The 13278-nt window shown below is 45.9% G+C and overlaps 1 protein-coding gene across 1 annotated transcript; it reads left to right on the top strand.

Annotated features, from left to right (window-relative positions):
* The first annotated feature begins 673 nt into the window (after positions 1–673).
* On the top strand, positions 674–5863 carry msx3 (muscle segment homeobox 3). The gene is made up of 2 exons (XM_078199625.1): positions 674–1106; positions 5448–5863. The coding sequence occupies exons 1-2, from the start codon at positions 674–676 to the stop codon at positions 5861–5863; spliced, it is 849 nt and encodes a 282-aa protein (XP_078055751.1).
* The last annotated feature ends 7415 nt before the right edge of the window (positions 5864–13278 follow it).

The following is a 13278-nucleotide window of genomic DNA, read 5'->3' as shown; positions in this document are numbered from 1 at the left end:
GAATTGCCTTTGCTTTTAGCTCTATGGGGGCTTTGGGGTCTGTGTAGGGGGAGGGGGGGGGATAGAACAGACAGGCAATAATGAAGGTTGTCCCTTGAAAATATGCAGAAAATGTATCTCGGGCCTCTGATATTTAAGAAAAGTTGTATTTAAATACCAACGGAGTTTGGGGTAACTCTTCTCTCTCTCTCTCTCTCTCCTAAAGCATGGTTTCAATAAGTCACCCGTAATGAGAAAGAGATCTTACTAAAGGCTGTCCCACTGCTTAATTGCAATGCAATTGCTCTTGTGGCTGTGTTCCTAGGAGATTATAGCCCCTTGAGCTATCAATAAAAGTGCCCTGCAAGAGATCTATGATTAACTACTCAGTTATTTCAGAATGATTGTTGCCTTTTTAGAACCCAGGGACCAATGGGGGGGAGCACTCTCCTCGTCAGAACCTTAACCCAGGCATCCCATTGGAGGGCGGCGAGATAAGAGAGAACTGGAAAGAAGTTTTAAAGCAAGGAAAATTCCGGCTTTCCCAATTGGGGAAAAGTCAGTCAGAGACTTCGGCACATTGGGTTTAAGGGAGGCTAATTGATTTGTTGTGTCTCTTTCTCTTTCTCTCTCTTTCCAAGAGGAAAACACCCAGGGTTGTGGCTGTAAGAGAAAAGTGGTCCCCTAAAGGTGTATGGCCCCTTCCTCACGGATGATGAATACTGTTCAGGGCTCTCTGAACCAGGGGATTAAAGAGCAGAAGGACTCGGAAGCGGCGGGGAAAGGGCGAGACTGCAGCCAGGGTCCATCCGTGGGCTCCAAGGGATATAGAATCCAGATTTCCAGCCTGCCTTTTAGTGTGGAATCGCTCATCTCCGACCGCAAGCCTTTCAGGACGCAGCCGGCTACTTCGGAACCCTCACTGCCTGCGGGGAACTCTCCAACGCCTAAGGAGCACTCCTCCTCCTCCTCCTCCTCCTCCTCCACCTCCTCCAGGACTTACCAGCCGGGCAAAGGACACCCGGTGGAAAACTTTCCTGAAGTTCCCTCCCCGCCCGAATCGGGAAACCTCAGCGACAAGGAGCAACCAACCTGGGTTCAAAATGGTTCTTACACACCCCCTCCAAGTAAGTCCCGGCTCTGTACTCACTGCTCTCTCTCTCTCTGCCTCCTGAATTCCCTTTTTTTGAACAGAATCGGAAATTCGTGCCGTTTACTTTCTATTTTTATTTTAAAAATCCGTCAACTCCCCCACCAAGTGGCGCGGAAGGGTGGGATTTGATCAAGTTCTCTGCAGACTGGACTGGGCAGCGGTTGCGGGGTTGGGGTGGGGGGCTGACGGAAGAGTGAGCCAGGGACAGGATTATATGGATCAGCACTGCAATTCCTGCTTCAGGCTGGCAGCGACTCTCACAAGGCCAGCGTGTGTTACCCATCCCCTAGTTGCCCCCTGCACTGAGCTGAGTTGCTCGGCCACTTCAGGGGACCAGCAGAGAGTCGAGCACATTGCTGTAGGTGTGGACTCACATATAGGACAGAGTAAGGTGAGAGGGTCGTTAGTGACCCAGAGGTTAGGATAGTTCACTAGTGTCCTGATTGTTATGACTAATAATTTATTCCAAAACTGGACGGTGGGATATAGGCTGGGATATAGGCTGGACGGTGGGATATAGGCTGGACGGTGGGATATAGGCTGGACGGTGGGATATAGGCTGGACGGTGGGATATAGGCTGGACGGTGGGATATAGGCTGGACGGTGGGATATAGGCTGGACGGTGGGATATAGGCTGGACGGTGGGATATAGGCTGGACGGTGGGATATAGGCTGGACGGTGGGATATAGGCTGGACGGTGGGATATAGGCTGGACGGTGGGATATAGGCTGGACGGTGGGATATAGGCTGGACGGTGGGATATAGGCTGGACGGTGGGATATAGGCTGGACGGTGGGATATAGGCTGGACGGTGGGATATAGGCTGGACGGTGGGATATAGGCTGGACGGTGGGATATAGGCTGGACGGTGGGATATAGGCTGGACGGTGGGATATAGGCTGGACGGTGGGATATAGGCTGGACGGTGGGATATAGGCTGGACGGTGGGATATAGGCTGGACGGTGGGATATAGGCTGGACGGCGGGATATAGGCTGGACGGCGGGATATAGGCTGGACGGCGGGATATAGGCTGGACGGCGGGATATCGGCCGGACCGTGGGACATAGGCCGGACCGTGGGACATAGGCCGGACCGTGGGACATAGATTGGACCATGGGACACTGACCAGACTTGGATATGGATGGAACTGTGGGATATAGGCCGGATTGTAGGATATAGACTGGACTGTGGGATATAGACCAGACTGTGGGACACAGACAGGACTTGGGGTACAGATGGAACTGTGGAATATAAAACAACTTGTGAGTTATAGGTTGGGATTTTCCAGCTGCACTCGCTTCAAAGTTGTAAATTCCCACCCGAGGTGAACGGACCTTTGTATGATTCCTGTGATGGGCAGGATGGGAAAACTCTGCCCATAGACCGGACTGTGGGATATAGACTAGGCTGTGGGATATAGATTGGGCTGTGGGATATAGATTGGGCTGTGGGATATAGACCGGGCTGCGGGATGTAGACCGGGCTGCGGGATGTAGACCGGGCTGCGGGATGTAGACCGGGCTGCGGGATGTAGACCGGGCTGCGGGATGTAGACCGGGCTGCGGGATGTAGACCGGGCTGCGGGATGTAGACCGGGCTGCGGGATGTAGACCGGGCTGCGGGATGTAGACCGGGCTGCGGGATGTAGACCGGGCTGCGGGATGTAGACCGGGCTGCGGGATGTAGATGGGACTGTGGAATATAGAACAAATTGTGAGATATAGGTCAGGATTTTCTGGCCGTGCTCGTCCCAAGGCCAGAAATTCCCACCTGAGGTCAACAGATCCTTGCATGGTCCACCCTGCTCCCGTGATGGGTGGGATAAGAAAATTCTGCCCATAGACCGGGCTGTGGGATATAGGCCGGACTGTGGGATATAGGCCGGACTGTGGGATATAGGCCGGACTGTGGGATGTAGGCCGGACTGTGGGATGTAGGCCGGACTGTGGGATATAGGCCGGACTGTGGGATATAGGCCGGACTGTGGGATATAGGCCGGACTGTGGGATATAGGCCGGACTGTGGGATATAGGCCGGACTGTGGGATATAGGCCGGACTGTGGGATATGGATCGGACTGTGGGATATGGATCGGACTGTGGGATATGGATCGGACTGTGGGATATGGATCGGACTGTGGGATATGGATCGGACTGTGGGATATGGATCGGACTGTGGGATATGGATCGGACTGTGGGATATGGATCGGACTGTGGGATATGGATCGGACTGTGGGATATGGATCGGACTGTGGGATATGGATCGGACTGTGGGATATGGATCGGACTGTGGGATATGGATCGGACTGTGGGATATGGATCGGACTGTGGGATATGGATCGGACTGTGGGATATGGATCGGACTGTGGGATATGGATCGGACTGTGGGATATGGATCGGACTGTGGGATATAGACTATAGGCCAGACTGGGGCATATAGGCTGGGCTGTGGGTCATAGCTCAGATTGTGGGACAAAATCTGCACTGTGTCTTATAGACTGGACTGGGGATATAGACCAGACTATGTCATGGCTGGACTGTGGTACATAGATGGACTGTGGGATATGGACCACACTGCGGGTCATCGGCAATGTAAGATAGAGACTGGACTGCAGGACATTGATATCTAAGTCTGTTCGACAAGTTAGAATTTGGTTACTAACAAAATAAGGGCGTATGTGGAAGTGGCGAATGCCAGATTTACAAACTCCAAGCATCGCATTGTGTCTCTCCGCCTGTGCCTTTACGGTGCTCCCCCCGGGGCCGGTTTAACTGGGTCTCCGTTCCATTCGATCATTTCTATAGGTGTAAATGCAATGGTATAAAATCCGCAATCCCCTCTTATCGAATAATCAACCCCTTGACACTGGCTAAGTGGAAAGCTGACAGAAACTGACGTGTGTGGAGTGAGGGGGATTCCAGCTGTAGGACTGGAACTCTGAATTGTCACTCTTTTGAACTGTAAACCTCGGGGCCAATTTAAGCATAGACACGGGTGTGTGTGCCCTTTCCGAGGGAACACAGAACTTGCTCTGAGTCTTGTCTGTCTCATAAGCCGAGTCGAGATGCAACTTCTGCACGGGCTGCTAGGAAGCCGCCCAATTTAATTTGCACAACCCGAACTCCCAAGCAAGTAACTACCCCCCAATCCCATCGCCACCCTCTGCAATTGGGAATAGCCTCAAACCTGTGCCGAATATTTTCCCCTGGAGATATGAGCTGTCCAGAGAGAGGGATCGACACCCCCCCCCCCCCCCAAGGATCCTATTAAAATGTTTTGTGGAACTCCCTTCTCTGGGGATCTTCTGTGCGATATTGGACTAATTGTCCATTAAATAATAGGATTTTTTTTACATTGTCTCTGACAGTCGGGATTTTTCAGAATGAATGTAGCTCTAGATAGAAACCTGAGCGAATGAAATGTTGCCCGGGTTTAAATGTAAATTTCACAGTCAACTAGACTGTAGGGAAGTGTCCTAAATTCATTTAAGAAATAATCGCTGAAGAATCTTTTGATTTAGTCATCATTGGAAAATGCTGTTCTTGCAGATAAAGAACGTTTTAATTTTACTTAAAAAGCTATACTTGCAAATAAATAACTTTTTAAAAATTGAGTCAGAATTGCGATCCTTGTAAATTAAGAATTTTAAAAATATAGTCAAATGTTAAATTCTTGCAGATTCGGAATTAAAAATGTCGTCAAATGTTATCCTTGTAGATTTAGAATTAAAAAATGTAGTCAAAATGTTATACTTGTAGATTCAGAATTTAAAAAATAGTCGAAATGCTATTCTTGTAGATAAATAACTATTTTTAAAAGTTAGTCAAAATGCAATCCTTGTAAATTAAGAAATTTTAAAATGTAGTCAAAACGTTATTCTTCTAGATAAATAACTTTTAAAAATTTGATCAAGTGCTATTCTTCTAGATGAAGAACTTTTAAAAATTGTCAAAGTGTATCCTTGTAATGAACTTTCAAAAATGTAATCAAATGCTATTCTTGTCAATAAAGAACTTTTTAAAAAATTAGTCAACGTGTATTCTTGTAGGTAATTATTTTTTTAAATTTAATCAAAATGTATTCTTGTAAAGAATTTTAAAATTTTAGTCCAAATGCTTTATTGTAGATAAAGAACTCTTTCAAAAATTTAGTCAAAAAGCTACTCTTTTAGTAAAGTTCTTTTAAATTTAGTCAACATGCTTTCTTGTAGGTGAATAACTATTTTAGAAATGCTATTCTTGTCCAGTTCAGTGAACAGTCCGCTCCATGCACAGCAGCTGAAATGGTCACTTTCTTGTTCTTTTTATTCCAGGGCATCCGAGTCCTCCCCCCTGCACCCTGAGGAAACACAAAAATAACAGGAAACCTAGGACCCCCTTCACCACCTCGCAGCTTCTGTCCTTGGAGCGCAAGTTCCGCCAGAAACAGTACCTGTCCATCGCCGAGAGAGCCGAGTTCTCCAGCTCCCTCAACCTCACCGAGACCCAGGTCAAGATTTGGTTCCAGAACCGACGGGCCAAGGCCAAGAGGCTACAGGAAGCCGAACTGGAGAAGCTCAAGCTGGCGGCGAAACCTCTGCTCCCTTCTTTTGGATTACCTTTCCCCATCGCCTCGCATCTCACCTCCCCGAGCCTTTACGGGGCGTCTAACGCGTTCCAACGCCCCGGCCTCCCTCTGCCGGGATTTCTCACAACCCCAGTCACATATGGAATGTATTATTTATCATAAATTGTAACATCTCCCTTTGACTTGAGGGAAACTCAAAGCCCTCTCCTCCCACTCTCCCCCTCCTGAAAGAATTGAACTCAGCTGGTTCCAAGGCTGCATGCAGTGCAGTGTCCAGTGATTCTGGGGTTGAGAATTTTTTAATTCCCATAGCTCCCAGTGGTGGCGGCTCCCAGCCGAGTTTCACCCTCCCAGTTTCTGGGGTTGACAGCTGAGATTGTCTGTTCAACCCAATTCTCCCCCGAAAGTGCAATTTAAAAATCATCAAAATACACAGATACAGTTTATCTGGAAACCGACGTCTGCTCGGGTAAAACAATCCTAAATTTCCGTAGCAGAGAAAGAGGGTGCTGAATCCCTCACGTTAATAAAACTGTCGTTTGATGTCGAGTGCCCTGGCTTTGGTGATTAATAAGAAGTCTCACAACATTAATGCCACGGAATTCTGAGCCTGTGAGTGTTCCCTGGTCCGAGTTTATCTTTTATTTTGGAGAGAGAGTGTGTGTGGATTGGAAAAAAAATGCCATGCCACATTTCTGTGCTCACTGAATCGGTACATTCTCTCCCAAAGCAGAATTGTCTAAAGATATTGGTTTTTATCTTTGTTAATTGCCCGGGCAGTATCACAGGACGGATACACACAGCTTGAGGGTTTTGTGTGGGTTTTTTTTTGCTTAATTAATCTCACACTTTCCACACACCGCACTGTCATTTTATAATATTGTCCCCTGTATGAAACGCAACCTCCCCCCCCCCCCTCCCCCTTTGACAGGGGAAGTCATTACCGAGGAGGTGAGGTTTGTTTTTAAAGAGTGTGATTTGATCATTTGCTTACGGACAGACACAGACCCATCCTCTCCCACTCTGGAACAGTTTGAAAGACCTGGCGAATTGGACCCAGGCGTTGTAATATAGTAACTGTGCGTTCATAGAATTAGGGCTGGTTAGCAAACTACCTTTTGGACTCGATGCTCCCAGCCGCAGCACAAGAGGACAGTTCTGAAGAGTGTTTACCAATATTTAAATATATATTAAGTGCATTTAAAAATACGTTTTTAAAAAAAACTGTTTACATTTCCTTGCATAGTGTACAGGTTATTGTAAGTTGCAGATGGTAAAACGGGCCACAAGGATTTCACTTGTTTTTGTACACTGACGGTCAAATAAAGTCTTTAATTGTTGTTTTTTTTCCCCCTTAACTTTTTTTTTTCGTTACTAATTCGTTGTTTCGTAAGAAATGTTTTTTCGAATTTGAGCCAAAAGGCCGACAGGGTTGAATTGATACAGAGGGAAGCGAGAGAGAGAGAAACGGGGACTTTGTTGGTAGTGGAGAGGTTCTATCTGCCGCCACTTTAACTGCAACAACAGGGCAGAGGTGACGGGCAAATGAAGATTAAAGGAATTCACACAGCAACAACAGCGGATCTCCAGCCTGCCCGAAGATGCTGCACCGTTTTGGGTGAAATTTTCATTCCTCAACTGGAACTCTTCTCTCTCGCCCTCTGAAAAGAAAACCAGACAAATCCTTTAAAAAAAAGTCAGGTTCTTTTCTACAACCTTGTTGATGGATGGTGTCCGAATTTGAGCTTTTAATCCTGACAGATGAACAATTTTCATCGTGTTGTCGTTTGGGCTAAATTTAAATAGTCTGATCAAAATTCAGAATCCAATTATTCGTTCTGATGTTGCATCCGTTCATTGTGGCTTAAATCAGTAATATCACAATTAGAAACATCTTAAATCCGCTCGATTGTTACTTAAAAGAACATCCCCACCCCGCCCCCCACAAGTTTTTCCAACCACTCACTGATGATCTAAGTTGAGAGTCGTTGCCACACTAAGTTTTCTTTAAGTTTATTTCCCCACCCTCTCCCCAGTTTATAGTTTGTTACTCCGAGGGTTGGGTGTGCGGTCATTCTGCCTCGGCATTTGTTACTTCAGCGAGCCCGCCGAAGACAAACCGTGATCTTTTAGGTAGTGGGGAGTTTTATATCTGTGGCAGGACTTGCCGGCGTCTGTCTGACCTTGTTGATTCGAACTGAAAAAATAAATTCAGACATTAAGACGACTTTACACGAGGGGGGTGCCTTTATTTTATGACCCATCCGCGTGTTCGGGGTCATTTCACAGAGCTAATCGTTTGAGAGAGAGAGATTTTTAAAAAATGGACCACTTTCCGTCCCATTTTAATGGGTTATGAGTTATTGCCGACATGGGCAACATTTCAGCTCAAACAAGTCTCCAGCGTCTATCTGGTGCTGGTGTCTTCCAAACATAATGCAATAGTCCCATCTAGTGGTCTTCTCACGCATAACCGCTTGTCTCTGTTGTTTTGCCAGTCTGCATCCCAGATTCCACCCCCCCCCCCCCCCCCCCCGACCCCCTCCACAGGGATTTTGGCGGTGCTTTGAAATCTTGTCTGTTTTTAATGAACCCCGTAATTTTTTTTAGAAATTGACTTTATTTGCATTCATAGTGACTGTGCTTAGCTCCCTCAAATGGATCAGTGGTAGCATTTTCTCCCAAGCAAGTATGTCATTTTGCAAACATTTGTGTAGACGTGAATCATATTGTTCCCCCTCCCCGCAAGAGAAGTTCCACAATCCAAACGTCATTTACAATAGTTCACTCATCCCCATTGTAACCATACATTGCTGCTGTGGGGATTTGCATCTGTTGGATTGTAATGGGTTGTACAAACACAAAGCAAAAAAGTGATCTTAATAAACATACATAATCAGAGGGTATCAGGATTATAAGTAAATCCAATGCAATTATTTATAAGCATTGGGCTGGAACTATACAATAGAAATAAATAGGAGGCGGCACAGAGGCACAGCGGTTAGCACTGTTACCTCATAGCGCCAGGAACCCGGGTTCCATTCCCAGCTTGGGTCACTGTTTGTGTGGAGTCTGCACGTTCTCCCTGTGTCTGTGTGGGTTTCCTCCAGGTGCTCTGATTTCCTCCCACTGTCTGAAAGACGTGCTGGTCAGGTGGCTTGACCGTGCTAAATTCTCCTTCAGTGTACGGTGGCACAGTGGTTAGCACTGCTGCCTCACAGTGCCAGGGACCCAGGTTCAATTCCCAACTTGGGTCACTGTCTGTGTGGAGTTTGATGTAGAGTTGCCGGTGTTGGACTGGGGTAGGCGCAGTAAGTAGTCTCACAACATAAAGTCCAACAGGTTTATTTGGTAGCACGAGCTTTCGGCGTGCTGCTCCTTCATCACATTCTCCCTGTGTCTGCATGGGTTTCCTCCGGGTGCTCCGGTTTCCTCCCACAGTCCAAAGATGTGCAGGTTAGGTTGATTGGCCATGCTAAATTGACCCTAGTGTCAGAAGATTAGCAGGGTAAATATATGGGGTTTTGGGAATAGGGATTGGGTGGGATTGTGGTTGGTGCAGACTCGATGGGCTGAGTGGCCTCCTTCTGCGCTGTAGGGATTCTATGTACCTGAACAGGTGCCGGAGTGTGGCAACTAGGGGATTTTCACAGTAACATCATTGCGGTGTTAATGCAAGCCCACTTTATTATAATAAATAAGTTTATTTATTAGTCACAAGTAGGCTTACATTAACAATGCAATGAAGTTACTGTGAAAATCTCTTGTGACATTAATAAATAAACTTTCAACTTGAAGGCAGCATGTAAGCCTACTTGTGACTAATAAATAAACTTTAAATGCATGGATTAGAATGCCCACTGTACATTATTGTACAATTAATGCTACATTTTATGGGCCTCATTGTTCCTGCCTACAGTTTGATTTGATCGTTTAAAATCCTGCTTGTAAAATTTTAAAAATCCTTTACACAATATTGTGAAGCCTGTTCCCATCTCTCAACCCAGTATAGACTTGTCCTCTTCTTTACAAATGGCTTTCTTGGAGACAGTGAGATGTGATTTCATTGAGAGAAAGGACCATTCTTCGTGTGAGGCAGAAGGGCCACTGTCGGAAAGCTTATTGGGATATCAGGGATAAGCCAGATCCTGATCACACTTAACCATCAGTGTGTGTGTGTATAGTTTCCAGGAAGCCAATTGCTGTCAATCAGGAGGGAGCTGGAGCCAGAGCTGGTCTTGTGTTTTGTTTCAGAATTTCAAATTCTTCGGCAAGAAACACAGATCCACATTTAGTGGCTGGAATGAAAATAGCTAAGTCAGCACAGACACAATTTGGGACTTGCTGAGTCTTGATGGCTGAGTCTCACATCAGGAGGTACATTTTCCCAGGAATCTATCAGGGGAGCTTCATTCAACATCCATATGAGCAAGGGTGTCTGGAACACTGTTTCTATTCTCACCTCCAATCTCCATATATCCTGAAACACCTCCTAAATGTTATAAGCAACATTTAGGGTGCCTTTTCCAATTGTAAGAAGTTTCACAACAACAGGTTAAAGTCCAACAGGTTTATTTGGAATCATGAGCTTGCCAAAATCCTACTAACTGTCCTGGCTTGAGACAATTCACACCTCTGTAACCTGTGATTATCCCTCTCTCCACTCGCACTGTTTGTATCTGGAAAGAATTGATTACCTGAAAAGACTCACATTCTAACCATTATCTTGCAATTGTGTCTGTGTCTATATATGCCGTGTTTGTGAAGCTTACTTCTTCACTCACCTGATGAAGGAGCAGCGCTCTGAAAGCCCGTGATTCCAAATAAATATGTTGGACTTTAACCAGGTGTTGTGAGACTTCTTACTGTGCCCAACCCAGTCCAACGCTAGCATCTCCACACCATTGTCTCTGCAGTGTCAGACTGCACAGTAGTGCCAACAGTCTTTTTACTCTTTCATGGGATGTGGGCAGCAGACTGGGCCAGTATTTGTTGCCCATCCTTAATTGCCCTTGAACTGAGTGGTTGAGTGGTCCATTTCAGGGGGCATTGAAGAGTCAATCACATTGTTGTGGCTCTGGAGTCACATGTAGGCCAGACCGGGAAGGACAGCAGATTTCCTTCCCTAAAGGGTATTAGTGAGCCAGATGGGTTTTTCACAATCGGCAATAGTTTCATGGCCATCAGTAGATACTTAATTCCAGATTTTTTTATTGAATTCAAATTCCACCATCTGCCGTGGCGGGATTCAAACTTGGGTCGCCAGAACATTATCTGAGTTGCTGGATAGTCTAGAGAGCCTAATGGAGATAGTCTTCGGAGCTGGATAGTCTAGTGATAATATCACTAGGCTATCGCCTCCCCATGGTAAAGTGATTCCTACTGCTATGTCCAAACTATTCTAGCAGCGCTCCGAAAGCTAATGGCATTTGCTACCAAATAAACCTGTTGGGCTTTAACCTGGTGTTGTTAAAACTCTTACTGTGTTTACCCCAGTCCAACGCCGGCATCTCCACATCAAACCATTCTATCCAGAGATCAACCAACAGTTCCATACCCTTCAAGCTATCAGAGTGGTTTTACTGAGGAACCCTTAATTTAGATGTGTTCTGATCTCCCATGCTATTGCTGCTGGGTAGGCCTAGGGTATGGTAACAGAACAGTAATGTTACTGGATAGGGGGCACTGGCTAACAATCAGATGTGTGTTCAAATCCCACCACAGCAAGCTATGGGAGAATTTAAATTCAGTTCATTAGATAAATTTGAGTTTAAAAAGTGTCTCAATAACCTTGAAACGACCGGATTGTCACAAAATCTGATTTGCTAATGCTCTTTGGGCAAGGAAGTCTGGCCGCCTTTTTGTGACAAAGAGCCTCATCTCTATATGACTCCCAAGCCACCCGGAACATGGAACTGCTGTCTGAAATGCAAGCTTACCGTGGACATGAGCAGCGGATGTTGGCTTGGCCAAAGATGCTCACTCCCCAAGGATGAATTAGAGATGGATTGTTTTTGGTGCTTTGTCACTGCATGCCTTTCATTATCAAACAGCGAATGTACTAATCCACATTACACAATTGTAAAACATCGTATACCTCTCTCATTTCCACAAAAACCCAAAAGGCAGCTCTTGCTGAAACCGTTACTCATGCAGCGCTGCATCAGTGGTTTCCAATGAATAGCACTCGGGGGCACCTGGTGATTTGCCACAATCCTGGCCTGGCTGTGGAGCACGAGTCCCAGCTTCAAGCAACCTCAAACATTACCTTCAGGCCTGGCTGTAACCCAAGCACTAGTCGACAGAAAGGAAAACCTCACAGCTAGCCGCATGGTGGCACAGTGGTTAGCACTGCTGCCTCACATCTCAGTAAGAAGTCTTACAACGCCAGGTTAAAGTCCAACAGGTTTATTTGGAATCCCGAGCTTTCGGAGTACTGCTCCTTCATCGGGTGAGTCCCCGCAGACACGGGGAGAACGTGCAAATTCCACACACCGACTGACGCTGGAATTGAACCCGGGTCCCTGGCGCTGTGAGGCAGTAGTGCTAACCGCTGTGCCACCATGCGCTCCAAGATTATTTTCTGTTATGAGTTTGCGCCAGCCCGCACATTTTATACATTCGATACTAGAGATTTTAATCTTGTTTAGCTATGCCCGTCAATTAAAAAATCAGTGAATACCTCAATCTGTTGAGACTTCAGAGTGGTATGGATTCATTTGGGAAATAAATAGTAATTGGCTAAAATTAGGAGTTCTGTTAAAATAGCAAAATACCCAAATAATAAACCAGATTCAATTGAAGGTAGCTTGATTCGTTTTATAACGATGTGCGCAACAGCAGAAAACCAATTTTTATTCAACGACCAATCCCAAACTGGCGATCACATTACTCAAAAATCTTTTGTGAACTAAATTTGATCTGCTGCTTTGATTTTCAGCTGCCTGAAAATGTACGTATTTTAAACCAGAGATAAAACAATAAGGCTTGTATTTATATAGTGTCTTTCATGACCTAAGCTCTGTACAGCCAATGAAGTACATCTGAAGTGTGTCGTCAGTGTTATAACGCAGGAAACGCAGCAGCCAATTTGCACAAAGCAAGCTCCTACAAACAGCAATATGACAGCGAGTAGATAATCTGTTTGTGTGACGTTGACTGAGAGATAAATATTGGCCAGGACACTGACAAAAACCTCCCTGGCTCTTCCCGCAGATAGCACTGTGAGCTTTTTAGTGTCCTCTCGAGAGGAAAGATTAGGCATCAGTTTAATATCTCTTCCGGAATGTTCTACAGCATAATCTCATTTTAATTTTTCCATTGGAATATCATAGAAATTCTACAGTGCAGAAGGAGGCCATTCGGCCCATTGAGTCTGCACCGACAACAAGCCCACCCCAAGCCCTATTCTCACAATCCCACACATCTACCCCGCTGCTCCCTCTAACCTACACATCCCAGGACACTAAGGGGCCATTTAGCACAGCCAATCAACCTGACCTGCACATCTTTTGGACATTATATCGTACCCAGAAAGCAGCGGAAATTAGTTTGGAAATGATTGGTCTCCAATAAAT

The sequence above is a fragment of the Mustelus asterias genome, chromosome 28, assembly GCF_964213995.1.
Source record: "Mustelus asterias chromosome 28, sMusAst1.hap1.1, whole genome shotgun sequence".
In the NCBI taxonomy this organism is placed as follows: domain Eukaryota; kingdom Metazoa; phylum Chordata; class Chondrichthyes; order Carcharhiniformes; family Triakidae; genus Mustelus; species Mustelus asterias.
The sequence above is the reverse complement of the archived record's forward strand: the minus strand, read 5'-3'. Positions and strand labels throughout refer to the sequence as shown.